The sequence below is a fragment of the Fundulus heteroclitus genome, unplaced genomic scaffold (genome assembly GCF_011125445.2).
Source record: "Fundulus heteroclitus isolate FHET01 unplaced genomic scaffold, MU-UCD_Fhet_4.1 scaffold_106, whole genome shotgun sequence".
In the NCBI taxonomy this organism is placed as follows: domain Eukaryota; kingdom Metazoa; phylum Chordata; class Actinopteri; order Cyprinodontiformes; family Fundulidae; genus Fundulus; species Fundulus heteroclitus.
In genome coordinates this window covers 125612-147387 of record NW_023396519.1, presented here as the reverse complement: position 1 = coordinate 147387, position 21776 = coordinate 125612, and the positions used below count along the sequence as shown (strand labels likewise).

The following is a 21776-nucleotide window of genomic DNA, read 5'->3' as shown; positions in this document are numbered from 1 at the left end:
GAAAACTGGTTTATTTTATATTTAAACACTGATTATTTTAGGTTAAGTTTAACAATGACTTTTTTTTCTGCAATTTGCTAGTTCTGGTCCATCCAGTCCATGATTTTTTTTTTTCTTTTTTTTTTTTTTTTTTGACGACTATGGGCATGTTACTGAAATATGAAGTAAAAATGTTAATTTATGCACTATTTTATAGTGTAAGGTAGGGATTGCATGTTTTTGCATTAAAAAAACATGCATGCTACTCAAAACAAAAACTGGAGCAAATTTAGAAGTTTATTTTCTCTTAACATGACTAAATGTTTTGAGATCAGACTTTGATACAAATTGTAATTTTGGGATGTATTTAGATTAAACTATTGTTTTGGAAAACTAAGAACTTTGTCAGTGGTCTCAAACTCAAATCTTCGGTCTGGTGTCCTGCAACTTTTTGCTCTACACGCCTGAATCGCATGGCTAAACTTCCTCACTAGCATGCAGTTGAGCTCTGCCAAAGAGTTTATATTGGAGTCGTGTGTGTGTGTGGAAGCAGAGGCGCATTTAAATGTTACAGGATACAAGTCTTTGAGGAGTAGAGCTTGAGACCACTGCTACAACATGGAGAAATTGTTGATATTTTGACCATTATGTGGGTCTGAATTTTGTACTTTGTACCTACTATAATTGGACACAGAAATCTGATCAAGTAACAGTCGGTGGGGACACATTATTTTCCAGTTATACAGTACCTGCAATTATTTAAAGTTGACTAACCAAAAGGAACATCTCAGAATGTGACCAATATTTGTTCAGGGAATGCACTGCAGATACATGCTATATTCTGAATTTGCTCTTAATCTAAACATGCAAATGAGGCTATGCACCTGCAAAAAAGGTTAGCTTGACAGTCCAACCCACGTGATGCTGAGACAAAAGAAACTGATGAGCGAGTTTAGGCTGTATAGACTGTCAAATGATGCACTTATACCTTAAGGGCCACATGCAGAGATCAGCGTTGCACCTTGATTTCTGCTTTATACCTGTAATCAGTTTGCAAATGGTACAAAACTGGTAAAAATCTTTTCTACAGCTGCAAAAACCTCAAGTTATTAGGTACTTTACAAAATGCAGTTAAAAGGCTGGATTTACAAGTACAATAGGCATTTAGCCTGAATTTGTCTGTAATGTTGGCCATGCAGTAAAAAAAAAAAAAAATTATAGCAAGCAAAGAATAAAAATCCCAGAAATGCTCTCCTAGATGTTGGTCCAAATTTAATTACATGCTGGTGGTTGGAATAAAATTTTTTGTTTTGTTTATTTTACCATCAGGCAAACAGGTTTCTGGTTAAAATTCTGCTCTTGCATGTAACAAACTAATGAGAAGCAGCATGAAAATGGAACGGCTGTTAACAAGGTGACACTTCTTTAACAGAAGTATATAATCAATCACCGCAAGCAAAAGGCCTAGTCACTTTGAAAGCTGGTCACGTAATTGCTCTCCTTTTTCTTGTAGAAGCCATTTTTAATGTTTTTAAAGACAAGCAATCTGAGATATTAATACAGTTCGTTTAGGAAAATTAACCTTTTAGTGTGACACGGCAATTTAAGCATGAAAGAGGTTTCCATTGTTCTGGAAGCTGTATTATTCTGTTCTCTTGGCAGATTGTTCGACTTGACAAAGTTGATAGTCGGGAGATTTAGCCGGCTTTGTGCAGCGCTGTGTTGAAATGCACGTTGCAGTTCCAAGAGGTTGAAAAAGAGTTTGATTAAAATTCCAGCCAACTACAAAATGATGGCTTTTAATAGAAGCCTAAGCGCTTCCCCCCAGTCTGGCTGCTGGTCCAGGCCACGTTTAATTACAGTATGCTCACCAGCTGCTTCGGTCTGAAAGCAAACATTTTTTCTGACTTTGATTTTTGATCGCACCGCGTTTACTATATTGGGTATAAACTTTCATGGCATTTGGGAATGAACGTAAACAGATCTCATCTGTTGCTGGGGTCTAAAGGAAAGTGACATGCTGCATTAAACTGCCAGGCTGCTCCTCACCTCCTAATGAAGTCTGTGAAAAATCCCTTTTAATTAAGTACAGGGGGCTGTGGTCGATGCCTCTCCCTCTTCATTAGAAAATAGGATTTCTCCCATCTCGCAACTGCCAATGAATGAGGAGGTGCTGGTGGTGGGCATGTCTCTCTCTTTACAGTCCAATCTATACAACAGAGCGGGTGGAGGTTAAAGGCAGAGGCGATCAGTTTATGCAAAGCATATCCTCTGTATTCAGCGTGAGATTTTCTGCTTGGCCTCTCGATGAAGTGCCTTCTTATAATCCACAGTGATGCGAGGCCTTACTCCATCAGCTTAACAGAGGAATACTTCTGATAGCAGCACTCATACATCCCCGAGACTTTTGATTATTGAACAGCAGCAGCACATGCTCTGTGGAAAAGGTTATCTGTGAATAAACACTCGCTTGGAGACATGTGTGTGCCTCCCTCTATATATGGTTTGTTGCTTGAGCCTTCTCGTCACCTCAGGGTTAACTATATCAACTGTCTAATTCCAAATTAAACTGCTTAACTTCTTTGTCTGTAGAATATTTGATCTTTTGTAGCTGCCAATGCATTTATGCATGATTTTGAAAATGAATACTTTTTTTTTTTTTTAACCACATGCTTTATGTGACTCATGCCGTCATATTACCACAGCAACAACTGCTGGAGGCAGAGCAACGGTCTAAGAAGCAGATATGATTTTAAATGTGGATTTCCAGTACTTTACAAAAGATTTTATGAGATTTAATCAGTCAGTCGTCAATTCTGTCTGGTGAGAGAACATGACTTCACCAAAGACGGGTTTAGCAGGGATTTCAAGCAAATATGTTTTTGTCTGAATTTCTCTTACAAGTTTTGTCACATATTTTGGCAATACTTGACATATTTGTACAATGTTGAATATTTACACATTCATAAGCTGTGACTTTGAAGGAGCTATACCCAAATTTATTTTTGTCTAGTAAAGAAAAATGCTTTATGCAATGCATTTTGAGTTAAAAGCTGTAATTTGATAACAGTGGACTAATTGCTGATTCCTACTATATAAAAAATCTGGACTTGTTCGATTGCGCAGTGAACTGGGGACAACCCGAGACGACTTTCTCTGCTAGTGGCACGAGGTGCAGAGCCATTACTAAGCAGCAGCTTCTCCAGCGTATGTGTGACAGGGCATGTAAACAGAACGGCATGCATGTTGCATGGCATGCCGTTCTGTTTACATGCTCTAACTGTTGAACGTTCACATGAGAAGATATAATTTATCGAAGACGTTTAACCTTGCCTGCAAGATGAATTTTTGTGGTATTTGTGTTCTCAAATGCACAAAAATGATCTTGTTCTGCTCCCATCTCAAGATCAAACCAAAAGGATCTGGGCCAATCACGTTGCTGTACTATGGTTTAAGGCGGGACCTACAGCTGTGACGAAAGCAAGAGCGGCCGAGTCCACAGCCAAACCAACATAAATATGGTAGCGGAGGAGGAGCTGCTGCCGTCGCATCTGTTTTGTCAGAATCCACAATTTCCCAAAAAGTGTCACTATCCAAATAAGTGCACCTTGACAGGCGTAACTTGTTGTGGTTTCTCATGGCGCCTGCTGCTTAGATCTTTTAATTTGATACTGAGTTTGGCTAAAACAAACATTTTGGTAGGCAGGCACTAGGTGTCGCTTCACCATCACCCTAATCTTTACCCCCCTCTAGATCCTCTATCAGATTCAAGTTAAGACTCCTGCTGGGCAACTCCAGATCATTAATTGCCTTAAGTCAGATTTTGGTTTACAGTAATCCTTCAGTTTCACCAACAAATTTCTTCTAAGTTCTTGCAAAACTGAATTTTATTCCTTATTGTTGAATGTAGCTTTTGTTTACCCATTAACTTTTTTTTCTATACAGCTATTTGAAATACTTTGCGTCACCAATGCTATACAGATGATAGCATGCTTGAAATCGGAACAACTTTCGTAAAAATATTTTGAATTGCTTTGATTCTTCATAGTGAAAGTTATATATTTAAAGCTTGTTGCTATAGCTTGAACTTGTCTTACTTTTTAAACTATGTGGTGTTTGTAATAGCTACTGTGTCTCTAGCAATGTTCCCAGAAAGGCAATAATGCATGGTATATAACCTGTGTGTGAGGTCAGGTAGTGGAAATGTGTCAGTCTCACTCAATGAACACAATATACAGTTTGACTTTCGGCACCATAATCTGAATGATTTATGTATTCTCTTTCACCGTTAGCCTCTCTGCTGCTTCATGGTGACACATGGCTCCAGCCCTGATATTCTGCGTGGCCTTCGGGCGACGGAAGAGCAGTCATAAAGAATTCTGTTTTCTGCTAGTTGCCGTTAAATGTCTGTCAGCATTTTTATCGTGTAACATTTCGGCTAAAGGCGACTGAATGGATTTGTTTTTTCTTTTGGGTGTGCTCCCACAGGCGGAAAGTGTGGCTCTGAGAAAAGAGGGGAGCGGAGTCGTCTTGGACTGCCAGTTACCTCATCTGATGAGCATCAATGAAGACCAGCTCGCCACAGGAGTCTATTTGAAAGTGAATAGATGCAACCTTTATTTAAAAAAAGCCATTTGTTTTAAAATGAATCAGTTTCTCCCTTAAATTTAAGCTTGTAGCTCATGATTAATAATTTCCATATTCGTTGTGGAGAAATATGTAAATGACCATAAACAAAATGGAGAATCAGGCAGCCAAGCATGCAGTTAAAACTTGCCAAAGAGGGACATTGTGCACCAAACTGTGTCCAAACGTAACACAATGGTCACCCAAGGAGAAAGCGGCTGTAGCACCTTTCCAATTCGAGACATGGCTCCAGAGGCTTTTGATAGAAAAGTGGGTTTAAGAATTGCTCTATTGAAAAAGGCTGAATGGGGTTTGTTTTATACTTTTAAGGTTTTCAGGTTTTGTGGGATTACAATGACGTGCATGCTTTGTGTGTTTTTTGGAAATTTAAGCTTTGTCCTTTTTTTTTCCTTCACTGTAGGAGGGCAGAACCTGGATTGGTAGTGATGGAGCCTCATGTAGTCAGGATATTGGTGAGTGAAAGTCTCTAAGCTGAAAGCCCCATGCCGTATCTGTTGCTGCTGGTGTATTAAAGCTTTTCAAATTGTCCCGTAGTGCTTTCTGGACCTGAACTCCTCCGTGAACACTGCCTGCTTGAGAACTGTGCTGGGATTGTTACTCTGCTCCCTCAGGATGGCGCGCTGTGCTCAGTTAACGGCTCTGTGGTCACACATCCCTGCCAGCTGACTCATGGTAAGCATTCCTGCTAAACCTAATTTTCCTCCTGATATTCTTGCATAAATATGAGGAAGGGAGGGAGTAAGACATGACTATAATAATGAAGATTTCTCTCCCAGAGTTGCAATTATTTGGCTTGTTGGAGTCAATAACCCTTTTATCCATTTTGAGTGCGGTGAAATGACATCACTGGATCTCATCTGCAAATGAAATCCACTTTGTGCCGCTGGCTTCCCCATGGAAACACACTCAAGGCATGAGTGGATTGTGAGCGCTGCTCTTCACAGGGCAGATGCCATTTCTCTTACTAAACATTTTGAAGGGCGAGGGGCCCTGGACAAAGCTCTAGACAAAGCCTGAAGCCCTCAATTTAATTGGCAGATGGAGTTGATAGGGCCAACAGGTTTTGAAGTGGGCCAGAGCATTAACCTTTCAAAGGATAGAGGGGAGAGTCTAGTTGAAACTCTGGCCCCCCTGAGCGGCCCCCGTTTGTCGAGGCTGGGAGCTGGAACCGTTTCCTGACTCCTCATCCATATAGCTTTGGTTTTCATGACATAAAAGCCACGTACAGGCAGATTGTAAGCTGGCTATAGTGGTCTCCTTTTTTTACTTTTTGTAACATTTTCTATCTATCCAGCATTCCTGTCAGAAATCACTGCATCTATAGCTTTTTTTTTTTTTTTTTTTTTTTTTTTTTTTTTTTTTTCCATTTTTGTTGAACAAATAGTAATTTTTGATCCAAAAGCAGCTGGAATCGATCACAGGTTGTTTCAGGAGCTTTGTTCATCATCAGTAGTAGTTGTAGGATTAGTATTTGTAGTGGAGGATGAAGAGAAAGAAAAGACCTAGAGAACATCTGTGGATATGGTCCTCTGAAGAAATTAGGTGATATAAGGGTTTCTATCTCAGACCTGCATTCAGCTTTAGAAGACTGAGGCTTCTGTGGACCACTTCCTCTGATAAATGATCCTCCTGGTCAAGGCTGCTGTCAATCATGTGGGGAAGGGGGGATTATGTTCCTCATGGCAACTGAGCAACTTCAATTTCTGCGGCAGGTCAATTCAGTGGAAGAAAAACTCGAAGGCCAAATAAGTTCTCAAAGTTCAGTGTGTAGGCGAATCGGTCATAGAAAGCATTCAGTGTTTCCTCTGTGACTGGTTTCCGCTGTTTTTATCCTTTTTATAAACACTGCAGATTTCACTTTTAATTTGCATTCAGGGAAATCGTATTAGCAGTGCTTAATCCCACATTTGTGCATAATTATAACGTTTAAGATCATAATTCTGGGCCTTGATGGATTCCAGCCTTCTCTAGACTATATAACTTTGTATTCTTCTGATTTTACACGCTTTACTTATTTGGTTCCCTTTAGGTGCAATTATACAGCTAGGAAGAGGACCCATCCTGCGCTTTAACCACCCAGGTGAAGCTTCACAGCTGAGAGAGAAACAGCAGGTACAGTAGACAAACAAGCTGCTTCCTGTGTTACTAATTTCTGTACAAGTCTTGAAGAAATCGCTGTGTCATCTGCGTTGTCTAACCTTAATTTCTTTAAAGCAAGTCAGCATCCTGTTCCCTGTTGCCATAACTACCAGCTGACAGCCTGCAACCTGAAGTGAAAACTGTTGACACTGTAAACTCTTTACGGGCACCCACCTGTCCGCTTCTCTGCTCGTACTCATTTGTTTTTATCATTACTATGCAATAGTGATATTATACGACTGTGGAACTGACTTTGCACATTAAGAGATTTTTTTTTATTTTTTTTCTAAAATATACTAAAATATAGTACAAATAAAAGGGTCCAGGTGCAGAAATTCAATTCGTATGTGCAGAATGCTGCTTAGTGCTGCAGGTTTTCTACCAGACAGGGGACTCTGCAGGAGGCTGCTGCAGTCCCAGGCAGACAGACACAAGGCATCACCCCAGGGCACCAAGCAGCAGAGAACCCACATCACCCCTGGCCAGCATAGGCAGCATTTTAACTGTATTTATACCACGTTATATAACTTGTTTTATACAAAACAAAAGTGAGATTTTATCATTCTTAAAATGGCCGAAATACCAATATTCTATGCATTCTTTGATTTTGCTATGTAGACTTAAACCAAAGTCAAGCACACAGCCCCTCTAAACTTTAAAGTGTGTTTGAGGATCATCATGCACAGAATATTATACACATTTAGGCACTTTTCAACAAAAGCCAGGGCAGCTTTCTCGGGCCAGTATTAGTTGTCTGAATAATGTACTACATATTTTTTCTACAAAGTATCATAAGCATTTTAGGTGGATTATTTTCTAAGGCAGAAAAATCGCTGAAAGCTTTTTTTTTTTTTTTTAAACCACTACAGCTCTGCCACTACTCTTCTTGGGTGTCTCTGAGGCTTCAGTTATTAAACATTTGAATGTGACAAACTTCCCCTCAATTTTTTTTAAATGTGGTTATGATAGTTCCCCCCAGTAAATGCTTTGACATGATTAAGTTTATGATTAGAATAATGGGATTTAATGCCACTGAAGCGACTTCACTTGTCCTGCTTCAAAACCTGTAGGACATGTCTGCAAAATTCATTCAAACTTTATTTTCATTCACACAAACTGACCCCTGCCTCATCACCATTTATTTTTTCACAACTTTGCTTGGCAGGATTTCTGTTAAAATAAACACATGTGAGAAGCATGAGCAAATAAGCATAGTTTTGAAGTATTGCAGCGCTCCAAACAGGACAAAGGTATGTTTTGGTTGCGGTACGTGATCCAAATGGTCTCACTTTGACCATTTGGGTCACATGCTTACCGCTAAGCTAAGACCTTCGTCAGCCAATCAGAATCCTTCAGAGTAATGATTAATGTCAATGTGTGGTGAATCCATTTAATAAAAACTTTTATTGGCAATCTGAAGACAATGCAGAAACAGAAGGGGCCAATACAAGTTTAAAATAATGCTCAGTGGTGAATTTGTATGGGTTTGTGTGGATGAAAACTTTCTAAAAACCATCCTGTGTATATTTTTAAATATTGAGGGGAAATATGTTTTTACAAAGACCCTGCTAACTGTGTACAAGGTCTTATTGTGCCCAGTTTTGCTTTAAGATACATTTCTGACTTAGTAAATAAGTGTCTTGGAATAAATTAAAGGAAAAAGGATTAGTGCACAGCTGTAGTTTTGTTTTCAGTCAGTTGTTGGTATTAACGTCTCCTCTAAATGGGATCGCCTCAAGTTCAATTATTGTGAATATTTTCAACCTCCTGTCATGTTTTAGTTTTATTTTTGCCCAAGTTTTTTTTTTTTTTAATGTTGCAAATTCAAACTCCATATTGTTACTTTTTAACTGATGGAAGCACAAAATAGTTTGTTTTCATGCATTTAATGGGGTTTTTAAACTGTATTTGTCTAAATGTTGGGTGTTTCAGCTACGTTGTTCTGTGAATCTGTCATGGATACTGATGATATACAGTATATACCAAAAGGAAGGCATTGTATAATTCAGACCCACCATAGACAGTTGCCAGTCATTTCAAACTCTGAGACAGGGTTTTTATTCTAGGTGTTTCTCTTTTTTTATCTGCAGAGTGGGCTGCTGTCTGCATCTTCCCTTTCTTTGACTGACTTGTCCAAATCTGGAGAGAATCCATCCAAGGCGAAGCTGCAAAACTCTGGGTAAAACATGCAGTATGCTGGCATCTTGTAAAACACTTTTCACTCTGTCCTCCTCAGTCTGCACAATACCTACTCACTGAGCACCAATCATCAGGTATGTGGATCAAATCAAAGCCATAAATCAAGGCGGTATTATTGTAACGGGTGGGACATGCAAAAGGTCTTTGTTCAGAGAGCAAAGAGCGAGTAATAGACTTACCTTTGGTTTACTAGTGAACAGCCTACTGGGATATTTCCTGAATCACCAGTGTACCTTAAATTCACATCTAACAAGGTCCCAAAATGCAGTATTTATGCTTTTGACCATCATAAAATCTCCTCTGTACTTGCCAGGAACTTTTTTTGTAAAATAGTACTTGTTCAACAACTAACTTTTTTTTTTTTTTTTTAAATGCATTGGAGACATAGTTTTCCTTACCATTTAATAACATATTTCTCAGCCATTTTAGTCCAAAGTTGGTGCATTAAAGTTTAATGGGTAGCTACTAGTAAGGCTGGCCATGTGAACGGCAGTGATTTTAAAACTACTTAAAGATGAAATTAATAGAATAGAAACACCTTCATTGTCTCACAATGGGGAATTTCAGGTGTGCTAGTGGGAAAAAGTCAGTTTAAACATCAAGTAATACGAATAAAAAGCTAGTTTAAAGTTAAGTTCTGAAGAACCCATTATTTCTGCCCTTTCTGATGGGGGGGGGGGGGGATATGGCGATGTGGCATATTCAAATAAAAATGCAATGTTCAAATTAAAATCTCCTGTCAGACTATCTGGAGATGACTTCAGCTCGTTAACAGTCTGATCTGAGCCAATTTAATGAATATACGTTGCTAGCGTGGGCTGTAAAAGCTCAAGCTCTCCATTATCGGCTGGGATGCATTGATTTGATCTGATTTGGGGCTTCTGCCATAAATGCATAACTTAAAAGCAAACCACTTGAATTCTCTTGGGTTTTTAATGTCTGTTTTCAGTGTTTTGCAAATTAGGCGCTTGTGATTTGATCCTGTGGTTTAACCAAAAGCAGCACTGTGATTTTAATGTTTATTTCCTTCAAAGCTAAACTTGCTTTAAATTTAAATGGACCAAACATTTAAAACTCCAAAATTGACTTCTGTCTTGGTTTATTTTGCTGTATGATAATGAGTCGATATCTAGAGCTGAGGATAGAAGTTTTAAGACCAAAAGTTTTACTTTACTTCAACTTTACTGTTGCAGTGCTTAAAAACTCTTTAAAAAGACGTATGGAAAACCGATGCTTAATAACAAACTTCATGCGTTTCAATGAGGGTTATCAAAGGTGTAATTATTTACAGTGTGGATCTTTCTTTCGCAAGACTTATGCTATTTCCCCCAGTGGCTGGACATCAGTTCACCTTTTCTTTTCCAGATGCTCAAATAGCCTGAGGGTGTCTTTATGAAAAAATAACTCTGTCCTCTGCAGTCCAATCCTTATACTTCCTGCAAAACTTAAGTTTGCCTTCAATGCTCTTCTCAGACAAATGTTGCCTGGCGTTTAAAAAGGGCAGCAAAGATGCATGTATTCAAAAATGTCTACCTCACAAGGATTGCAGAAACATTTCACATGCCTGTTGCCAGCAACCTGCTCTTATTCTCAGGCAAACTCTTTAATGGCAGCAACAGAGATGTCAAATGACTAGTCACAAATACTTTTACCTTTTTAGTCTAGTAGAAATTGTGGTTATTTATACTTTAGTGGAGTAATTATTATTTTTTTTAGCCTACTTTTTACTTCTTACATTTTCATGCAATTATCTGTACTTTCTTCCCCTTGTTGAAAAGTCTCATTACTTTTATTTTGGCTTGTTTTTGTTCTGGCTTGTCAAAAAATATTCAGATACATGGCGCTTCCCAAACGGTGATTTTGATTGTGGTTGTTAGCCAAATGCCCCAACAAAAACTTAAGAACAAATCATAGAAGAACAACATAGCATTTTTATGATTATTGGTAATTTCCTTTTTTAAATGCACTTAAAGGTTAAGTGCATTATAGGCCGCTGTGGTCTGGGTGGTTAAAGCTTTTGTCCTTAGTGGAATTGTTTTACTTGAATTACTGTTAAGTATGAAAGTACCAGCTTCAAAACTACTTAAAGCATTGAGTAAACGATTTGAGTTGATACTAGGGTTTAAAAAATACTAGAAGTATCTCTACTTGAGTAATAGATGTCGATACTTTTTATACCCTTGGGTGGTAACCCAAACTCTTTCGTTGCATCCTGAATCCATCCTTCAAGCTGGAGATGATCTGATAAATGGTTGCTTTGGGTACACACCTTCTTGGAGGAAACGATGTTTGACAAAATGTCTTCAAAGACAACTTCCATTTAAGGCATTCATTGTCCTTGTCTGACTTGTCGTGAATTTCATGCATTTAATTTAACCAACTTTGCATCACATCTGATCGCCCTGACTAACTTTACTGCTTAAGTTTTATGGAGGCTGTTTCTTTTTGGTCTAGATTGCTTCACTCTCCTTTGCATGTGTGCCAATCCTCAGCTTTTATAGCTTTGATAATGAAATAATAAACAGAAAACTGGGCTAGATAAAAGCCCTAAGACTGTTTGACCCAAACCTTTTGATCTGATTGTTTTCACACAACGGCAATTTGAAGTGGCATGACGCAGTTCAAATACCCGGATAAACATGTGAACTTTGCATAGTTTTCTACTTTAAAAGGTCGTCTTTGTACATCAGATATAAACAAAAAACAGAATTTATGCTCAGATGAGTCTGTCCCTTAAGCTTCAGTTAAAATCTGTCAACAGGTTTTAAAGTTGGATCTGTACAGCAGCCATTAGTTTGAGTTGACGGTTGTTTTTATCAACTGCTGCTGGTATTTCTATAAAGGATAGCAGAGAAAAGTCTGAGGTATTCTGTGACATCTTTATGCCATGCCACAGCCTTGGCATTGTGTGACAGTTCATTGATCTGTCACTGTGTCAGTGTTCGTTGAATTAGTGTCCACAATCCAATTCTCTTGTCAGTGATTCACCACTGCCTGAGGTGGCGAGCAATTTGAGACACCTCCCCTGGTCTCTTATGATCTGCTAACCCTGATGTTTTACAGCACGTGGAACAGTTTGACGTGTAATTTCCTTCACATTGCAGCACCCCACTCCCCCAGAAAGTGAACCTTCTGCTACTGTGATTAATATAGTTTTCACTCTGACACCTGCAGCTGGCGTCTAGATCGACCGCTCTGTTTGCTTCAGATGTGAAATGGTTAAACTACATGACTGTGGCTTGCAAAAGTATTCATACCTCTTGAGCTGCTTCTATCACAGCAGGAAACTGCAATGTGTTTCACTTGGATTTTATGCGATGGACCAGCATAAAGTGGAGCATATTCAGAGTGAAAGATGATTTCACTCCGTGGTTTTAAAAACAGAAATGTATATGCATTTGAGCGCCGACCCCAGAGTCATTACTCTGTACCATCTTTCAGTGCCGTTATAGCTGCAACAATCTCCCAGCTTTGCACATGTAGTGATTGAAATTGTTGCTCATTCCCCTTTGCAAAGTGCCTCAAGCTCTGACGTGTTTGATCAGGAGCGTTTGTGAGCAACGGTTTTCACAATTTTCTTAAGTGAAAATCTCCAAATGTTAGCCGTATCCTTTACATAAGAATCCAAAGCTTGACATATTGTTTTATAACATAATTCTTTTAAACTCATCCACAATCCCTGCGCTATCTTACTTTTGGTCTACATGCTATTTGTTGATTTCTCATGAACCTCTGTCGCCTTCACAGAACATCTGCATTTATCCTGAGATTAAACCACTGAGAAGAGGACTCTTATCACAAAGATGCCCTCTGAAGCAACTGATTAGGCATAATTGATTTAGGGGGATCAGAGTAAAGGACTGAATATAAATGCAAACCAGTTTTTAAAAATTATTTTTTAGAAAATGTCAAACCTGTTTGATTTTCCCCTAAAATGTCGTAATTGAGTGCTATTTTTGTATTGGTATATCACACCTCTCAAATATAATCTGTATCATGTTGTGAACAAATTCAAGGGTTATACCTTTGCAAGATGTTTTATTTATGTTGCTACTTTTTAAGCACTGGGAACATTTGCTACACTGCTTCCAATGAGTTTACTTCCTCCTGCAGCAGACTGAGGATGTTTGTGACCACTCGGTCACGGTATGCTTTAATTAAAGACATTTGATATAGCGGTCTGACAGATGTAAGGACTGTTCCTGTAAACATGCACCATTCAATCTTAAACTATTGCACTTATTTATTTTTCCTTCTTTAACCTCACTCTATTTAAGCTCTCGAGACGAGCCAGGAGCTCCAATATATATTCTATTCTTGTTCCGCTTCTCGCCTCACTTGGCTTGAACTCCCTTGCAGCAAGGACAGAATTGATCTCAATAATCTTGGAAATAACCCTCAGCAGTAAGTAAGAGCAAATAATTTGAATTCAAATGCTGGCTGAGGATGTGTTGTACTCTGAGAGTGACATGGTATCAATGAACTGACCCGCAGCTGCTCAGCAAAGTGCTACTTTACAACAAAAAAATAGCCTGCCTATTATGGACCACATCACTTGAATTCCGATTTTTCTTTTTCTTTTTTTCCCCAGAGTTGAAAGTCAAAAGAGGAATGTAACTCTATATCTTTACAGTAGGTTGGACTCTGTTTTTAAAGGTGTTTACTCTTTGTGGATATCCAGGTATATTGTTCACCATGTAAGCAATAATCCATTACAGATTTGCTCACCTTCTTGGGTCTTTAGGAGTGACCCACATAAATAACTTGGGAGGTGTTTGGACAAAAAATGTAAAATGTTGAACACCTTTAAATGGTAATGTTAAAAAAAAAAAAATTAAAGTTAGGGAAACTTATGGAAATATAAAAGACTCTAAGTCCATTTTTTGAATAACTGCATGTGCAAGACCATCTTACCTGCTATTCCACTCAAGGGGATTGCATGAAAAGAAACTCTCCCAAATCCACTGGTCTTATTTCTTCTACTGAGGCCTACATCGTCTCAAACTGCATGGTTTGCTTCTTGCAACTCTAGGCCATGTTCAAAGTACACTGAGTGATCAGTGAAGCTACAATGAACGGCTAAAAAAAAGATCGCCATTCGGACCGAACAGCAGAGATTGGTCCGTTTTTTTTTTTTTTTTTTTTTTTTTTTTTTATAAAGGCCTGCAGGTTTCACAGATTAAATTTTTCGGCCACCTTTTTCTGAATACATAATGTATTCACTACTATCAGGATGGAAGGAACATTTCAACCTCTATAACGAGGTGTTTCTGAACATGATTACCCTCTATAGCTTTAATTCCTTTTTATGCCACAGCCTGGGGAAAAATGCCCTTTAGAAATAGTTTCAGTTCTATACTATAGTTACTGTCTTAATAATTTGGTAAAACTGGTAACTGGGTTTTGACAAAATTTTCACGGCTGTTTTTTTTAAGATGAGCCATTTTTCACAAGTGCTGGTTTTGTGCCAATTAACATAGCTAGGTCATTGGGGGGAAAAAAAAACATTTTGCCACATGTTTCAGCACAAACTTTTTAAATGTGAAAAGCCTGGACCTAGTACTAGTACCACTCCGTTTCTTTTTAATTTGGGGCTTATAGGTTGAGGGAAAGATGCTAAACTTTTCTGGGTGTTTAACTTGGCTGTGAGTAAAGTACAGAACACATAATTTTCTTGCCAAATTTGGGGTCGTAAGTTCATCCTCAAACGATTTAGAATTTTACATTTAATGATAATAAATAAATTCAGTGGGCATGATGAAGATAGGAGTATGGTCTCCCTGATCAGATGCAACAGCAGCATGTGGATTGCGGTGAAGCCAGGTGTTCTGTGATGCTGGTAATGAGTAGCTGCTGCAGTGTTGTTGGACCTTAAGGAGAACACTGTAAACCTCTGCATGTAAGCTTCTGAATTTGGACTTTAGAAAGAGAAAAACATAACCACTTCCCTTTTTTTTTCTCTGAGCTGACAAGCATCGGTGCGTACCGGACCTCCTCCGAGCTGATCCTTAGGATTTTCTAAAATCCTTTAATCGTTACTAGGACCTGAACTGTGTCCCTCTTGTTGACGCTGCCAATGCTTTACTTCTGTCGCTTTCACACTTTGGCAACCTGCTGATACACACAAAGCTCTGCGAAAGCTTCGGTTTACTGTCAAAAATCATTCTGGGCTGTATACTGGGTTTCTGCCCCCCCTCCCTCTAGGGCTCTCAGTATTGTATGTAAATCCTCAAATCAACATGCACAGATTCTATTTAATTTCACAGCTAGTAGAGTGTCTCTAATCTCATCCAGCCATTTGGGGTGTTTGCTTTTCAAATCTAATGAATGTGTTTTTTTTATTTTTGGGTGGGGTGGTGGTGAGGATTATTGGGGTTTTCTTTTGCCAACTGTTCAGGGTCTCCAGTGTCAACTCTACATCAAATAATTAAATTTGCTCTCAAACAAAGCCTTGCAACATAAGAACGGAACCTCAGAAGTATTATGCTCTCACCTCATCTAATCAAAATGCAATTTTTAGTCCTGTGAAAGAATGTGAAATGTATTTCTTTTTCATTTGTGTGTCTTGACTGCAGTCAGATGGATGTGCTGGCTGCAGGGAGCGAGTCCAAAGACCAACAAATTTGTCCTAAATCTACTCCTACAGAGAACCTAATTACAGTATGTATTTGACTTTCTTTCTTCCCCCGCCATTTACATATTAAACAATCTGTACTGTGGGTAAAGTCATTGGAACGCATGGCCCGATTACTTGTATCAATGTATAGCAGGATTTTAAAAAGCAGCTTTTAAAACTAAAATCTTTTTTAAGGCAAACTTGAATGACAAATTCGCCCCATTACATACATTTTCCATTTGCTTTTTATTGTGTTTGGAATAGGAACTACAACCAAAATGAAACTTTGTGCCGTTTTCTTTAAAATTTCGTCTTTACTCTATAACTAATCAGGAGGAGGGGGAAATGGCTTTATACGGACAAATTTTAGACTAATTACTCAAATGGATTTGTGTCAAGGTTTCAAAAGGTAAAGTCTTCAAAACTGTCATTGTCATAACGTTTTTGTACTTTTAGATGTCAATGTGCTGGTGACTGAGGTTCTAGTTTCACATACAATTTAGTATTTAAGATGGGGACACTACAAAGACTATATATATTCACGATGACAGACCAATTTTTGTTTTACGACTGACAAACTTGATATCACGCACTTAACTAGACCCGCTGCTGGAACACAGACTACATTTTTCAGACCAATTAAAGCCAATTAAATTAACTCTAACCAGGCGACAGACTGAGGTTGGATTAGACAAACCAGTAGGTGGCAATAATGGAAAACGGGCTGTTTCTGTGCGTTTCCTACATGAAATTAAACGAGGCAACTGAGAATATTTTTCTCAATTTAATATAGTTAGCATAAAAACAATTTTTAGAATAAAGTCAACATTAAGTCTATTCAAAACCCACAAAAAGCTCAAGTTTTCCGAAACAACATAATGCTTTAAACATCCAGTCTACAATACGTTTAGCATGGACCACACGTTAAACTGTATGGCATATTGGTTTATTCTTTATTTAAAGGTGTTCATTCGGGATTTTCAATTTGGTTTAATCCATTATCTTTGTGCAATATGTTAATTATTTGGTTTATTTAAATAAGACCTTTTCATTAATGGTGTTTTAGTCCTAATTATCAGATTATTTGTTTTTAAGTTGTTTCCTTGTAATTAGTTAAAAGGATGGTGATTTGAATTCACAACCTACAGCAATGCAGTGTTTAAAGGCAGACTAGGCGGCATGCATTGGATGTGAGACTGTTAATTAAATTAGACCCGGACTTATCTAGGCTGAAAACCCAATTATATAACCAGCTAATGTCAGTTTTCTGTATGTGTGTTGGTCTATTAGAACAGCAAAAAATAATGCTCAGCTGAATAAGACTGTAAAAACTACAACTAAACTTCATCTTTGCTCAAATCTATACATTAAACCAAAGTAATTTTCTGGGTTTATCTATATTTTAGCAGCAATAGAAAGATGTGTGATTTTTCAGTTTTTACATTAAATCAGTTGGATTATTATATATTTATACATTTTGTGAAATCAGTTTTTTACTTGGAGAATCTCTTAGTAGCAATGCCGAGTCATATAAATCGGCTTGCTCTAAAATTGTCTCTGCATTAGTGATGTTTTACCGGTGAGTAAGTTTGAAGAGCTAGCCCATCTCCAGCCAGGCCCGATCCAGATTTATGAGCCATGAAACACTTTCTCCCATCGCTTGTTATGCATATTTATTATGCACATATTGAAACCCTTCTACATATTCCTGTAGGGGTTTAAAGGAAATGATACTTTATGAAAGCACAGTGCAGTGAGTGCACGCATGCGTTTGTTTTTATAAATGTACCGTGTAATTCCTCACTTCATTTCCCCTCATTTTGTCTTTGTGCATTCAAATATAATTGAATGCATAAATAAAAGTTAGCCTCTAAAGTGAACTGCATTAAATTGGTTCCTTCTCAGCAGTGCCAGAAATTTAAAATAATTTGCATAAATCAGGAATTTTGTTTTTGTCATCTTTTAAAAGTTTAATTTTCTTTTTCTCCCCCCGAATTCCTTCTCTTATCCACCTGCACCACATAAACTAGGCCATTCCTGAAAGAGATCCTGTCCCTCAAACACTCTTCCAGTCGGGCGGAGATGCACTTCAGGGTCAAGGAAGCATCTGGGATGGCCAGGAGCAGGAGAGGGACTCGTGTCATAAATCAGGGCCAGGGCTCGTGTCTGAGAGCCCGCAGAGGACAACTCATAGTGGAGCTGGTGTTGCAAGTTGTGAGAGAGGGGAAGTTTTGTCAGGGGATGGCAGCCTACAACAGACATGTGTCCTGGGCCCCGGTGATGGATGTGGCACGAAGCCAGATGGGAATGCTAATGAGATCCAAGGTGTCGACGCAGACTGCTATAAGGGGAGACCCGGCTCTGGTGGGAGCTCATTAGGCAGCGTGTCCCACCTGCAGAGAAGCGGAGGAAGTGGCTCCTTGTCGGTCCTCCCACAGACCGGCACTTATTCTCAGCTCGACAGAAAACCACTTAGCAGTCAGGTGGCCTGCTGTCCACCCAAAGACGCTGCTTTCCAGGACCGGTACAGTTGTGGCGAGACGGATGAAACTGGAAGTTTGAAGGAGATCAAGGGAGCTGCAGAAAACCTAGTTAGAAAACCAGGGCTGGGCTCCTTTTTTTGCAAAGTTTCCTGTATCGTCCACAACGCACGGAGTTTCCTTCAGAGGTCTCCAGCATTTCTGCACCAGTTGACAACTGAGAAATTGCAACCTGTTGGCGCCTGCCTGTCCAGCTGTGTGTTGTCTATAGTGAAGGACAGCCACATCCTCTCCATGGTCGGAGGCAGCTTTGCCTTTTCTCTCATCAGTAAGACTCCCGTTTTCTCTGCTGTGAAAGGCCTGCCTCTCGTACAGCACATCCAAATGAATATAACTCATCACCTTCAGCCCAATGAGGCAGCTCTTATGATTCAAGACTGCAGTAATCCCAGCAACACACAACTCTCAGCCCAGACGCCAAGACAAACCGTGACAGAGAAATTGGGAGGCGATGTGCTGCAAATCTCGGAGGATTTCTGCAAGAGAGATTTGCAATCACCAGAAAAGCAAGATGGGAATAATATTCAAATAAAACGAGAAGACAAAACTATTCCAGAGCCTTTGCTGCCAAAACAAAGGCTGCCTCTCTCTTACGGCAAAGGCTGCAGCACAAAGGTTTTCCAAGCAACTGAAGATGAAGATCAGACGGGAACTGTTGACGTTTGCATGCAAACATTGATCAAATATCCTAACCCGCTTCTGAAGCTCCAGACTCTGCCACCGGGAGAGCTGATGGGTGTTGTACAATCACTCTCCTCTTCGGCGCCTACCTCCCAGAGCATTGTAGCGCTTCACTGGTTGAACGTAGCCAAATGTGGGCAACCAGATCCCCAGCCTGGCCTCGTGATTCTGACAAAAACTGATCTCTACGCACTGACTGCCAACTCTGGGCCCCTCGTCTTGTTCCATCACCTCCCCTTGTTGCAGCTGCGGGACGTACTGATGGGCTTTGCTGGCCAAAGTTTACGTTTAATGGGCACTACAGAGGAAAGCGTCCTGGGTGTTTATGCTCACAGCCAGAAGCAAACCAAAGAGCTCTGCTGGGCCATACTAAATGCTGTCTGTTGTGGGGACAGCAGGATATATCAGTACCGACTGCTGCATGAAAACTTGATGAAGCTATCCCTAGAGTGTGAAGACTTTGTGCCCGACCTGCTGCTGGACTGTGGTTTAAGGCTTTACTGTCAATTTCAGAGGAGTTTGACTGAACTGCTGTATCTTATTTATTGTAATATGGATCAAGTGGCAGTCACTATAGGAGAGTTGGAGCTATTGATGTACACGAGTGTGGCCGTGCACATGAGGTGTCATATTCATAGTGAACAGATGGCCCAGTTCTTTCTTACTGATACCCATCTTGGTCTGGCAAGAGAGGATGTTGTGTTTTCAGGAGCAAAGTTCCCTCAGTTTGACATTTTGACTCTTTGTCGGTGCGCGGATGTGCGCTGCATTCTGGTGCACGATGAAGACGGCAGCGGATCCGTCAGGCTGGATGTAATCGTTGGAAAAGCAAGGGCCAGGGGTCACCCTGAGAGCGCGACGAAGCCTGATACCCCGTCTGAACATCCTTTCAATTCATCTCCGCACGCAGAAGTGTGGAAATTAACTTTCAGTAGCTCCGCGGAGGCCACCTGCCTGATTAATCACTTGTCAAACTTCTGATCAAGGAGTGAACGGTTGGTAATGAACAGCCCAGCTTGAAAACTCTCTCTCTTACTGGGAGCAGTGGCAAAAAGTGCATTCTAACCAGACACTGCAAAGGATGACTTCTCCCTTTAATGACAGAGAAAACAATGACCTACTTTAAAGTTTTTGAATAATTTTATTTCTGTCATATTAATGTCAAATGGCTTCTGCACTCTGAATTTTATCTTTAAAACACTTGAATATCTTATCATTCACTGCTTAGTTTGGTGTAATTTGTAATGTTTTTTAAATTACTATTTGATGTCTTGGCATTGGGGATTAAACATGTCTGTTACATTAATAGGTTTTGTATTTTGTATTGTTTTTACGTCTGATAAAATGGAAAATAAGGTGATATGTTCTGTTATAATGTATTTTATAAAAAAAAGTATGTGAATGTTTAAAATAAAAGTTGAGTCTACTTCTGCTTTTGAGGTCTTGTTTACTTTTGTATTCAAGATGAGCTCTGATAGTTCAGCTTTTAACTTTAAAAAGAAGAAAATTGAGGCTGATGCATTTCAGTGGTTTCTCAGATGTCTCCCCATCTTCTCAGGCTTTCTGTCTTCTAAAGTGCCAAAGTATTTATTTATTTATTTTTTATTTTTTATTTTTTTTTTTTTACTTCTAGCCTCTTCCTCACAGCCCCTTCTCACATAAATCTGTAATGTACTCGCATAGAACCTGGCTGTGTCGATACAGATTTGGTATGCTGCAACTGAACATTTGAGCATACTTTTCTTTTTTAAACCACAAACAGAACAGTTCATTTTGATCGATTAGTAAGCACAGGTGTGATGTTTCAGCATACCCAATGCATTGGCTGAGGTCATTATTTGGGATCATTGTGCTGTCGGAACAGCCAACTGTGTCCATATTTTAGTGTATTTCTTGATTACAGCTGAAGTTGAACACAATGGAGATGGTCATCATCAATTTTTTCTTTAAAAAAAAAAAAAAAAAAAGCTTCACATTGACTCCTCCAGAATTTACTAATTGTGGGCATATATCTCAATCTCTCTTCTGTTAATGAAACCTTTCTCCAGTAGGCATTCGGTGTAAGTAATAATTTGGGTAAAGTTAAGGCGTTGAAGTTTTTAAAACCAGTTTTAATGTTTGTCTAGGTCTGTCTTCTGTTGGAACATCCGGCTGGGTCCACATTTAAAGCATAAGGCTGATGGGAGGTGAAGTTGAAAAAATGTGGAGGTAGTCGTCGTCCTCCTATTAACTTGCACACAATAGAACCAGAATCACTGGTTAAACAGACCCTGAGTATGATGCTGCCACCACCATGCTGGTTAGCTGGTGCAATGTTGGGTTTAAAAGGTTAACTTGGGTGACTTCTCCAAAAAAAAAATGTTGTGGCCAAATGGTTCAGTCTTTATGCCTCACCATAAAAGATGTTTGTTTTGGAGCAGGCCCCTCTTATTTTTTTGGTGGGCACCCTCACTGGTATTAGTGTTTCTACATTTTCTTGATTGACTGGCTTAAGCTTAGGTGGTTCCTGGGTTATTGAACAACCAATTTGAATGAACTCCACCAATTCTGTCATGCGGAGTTGTGAACAATAACCCGTTTTGTCATCTGAGGGTCACATTCTTGTTGCTTGGACACAGTTGGCTATTCCAACAATATGTTTCATTGAAAAACATTGAAACTGATTTTAGAATGGACATCAAGCATCTTGAGTAGTATTCACACCTCAGCGGTATCAAGAATTGATGGGTAGTGCTTAATAGAGGCCATTGAAAGGAAACAATCTAAATTAACTCCACCTATTCTGCCACAAAGAGTTATCCGAGGAGCTTTTTAATGGCTTGTAAAATAAAATGCGACCTGTTAAACAATTATCCAAATAATGGTGGTGCTGCATTTATAATTTTGACTCTGAATTGCAGAATCCAAAATGAAATCAAACTTTTGCTCAGTTTTGTTTTTTAGGAATTCTTTTCACTACATGGTTTGCCGTCTAG

General features: G+C 39.2%; 1 protein-coding gene across 1 annotated transcript in view; it reads left to right on the top strand.

Annotated features, from left to right (window-relative positions):
- kif16bb (kinesin family member 16Bb) overlaps positions 1 to 20244 on the top strand; it is a 35885-nt gene extending 15641 nt beyond the window's left edge. Inside the window, exons 12-18 of the mRNA XM_012874852.3 lie at positions 4468 to 4578; positions 5027 to 5078; positions 5161 to 5298; positions 6656 to 6738; positions 8856 to 8944; positions 15540 to 15624; positions 17611 to 20244. Coding sequence (XP_012730306.2) covers positions 4468 to 4578; positions 5027 to 5078; positions 5161 to 5298; positions 6656 to 6738; positions 8856 to 8944; positions 15540 to 15624; positions 17611 to 19782 — 2730 coding nt within the window. The 3' untranslated portion in view covers positions 19783 to 20244. The remainder of the gene's footprint in view (positions 1 to 4467; positions 4579 to 5026; positions 5079 to 5160; positions 5299 to 6655; positions 6739 to 8855; positions 8945 to 15539; positions 15625 to 17610) is intronic.
- The last annotated feature ends 1532 nt before the right edge of the window (positions 20245 to 21776 follow it).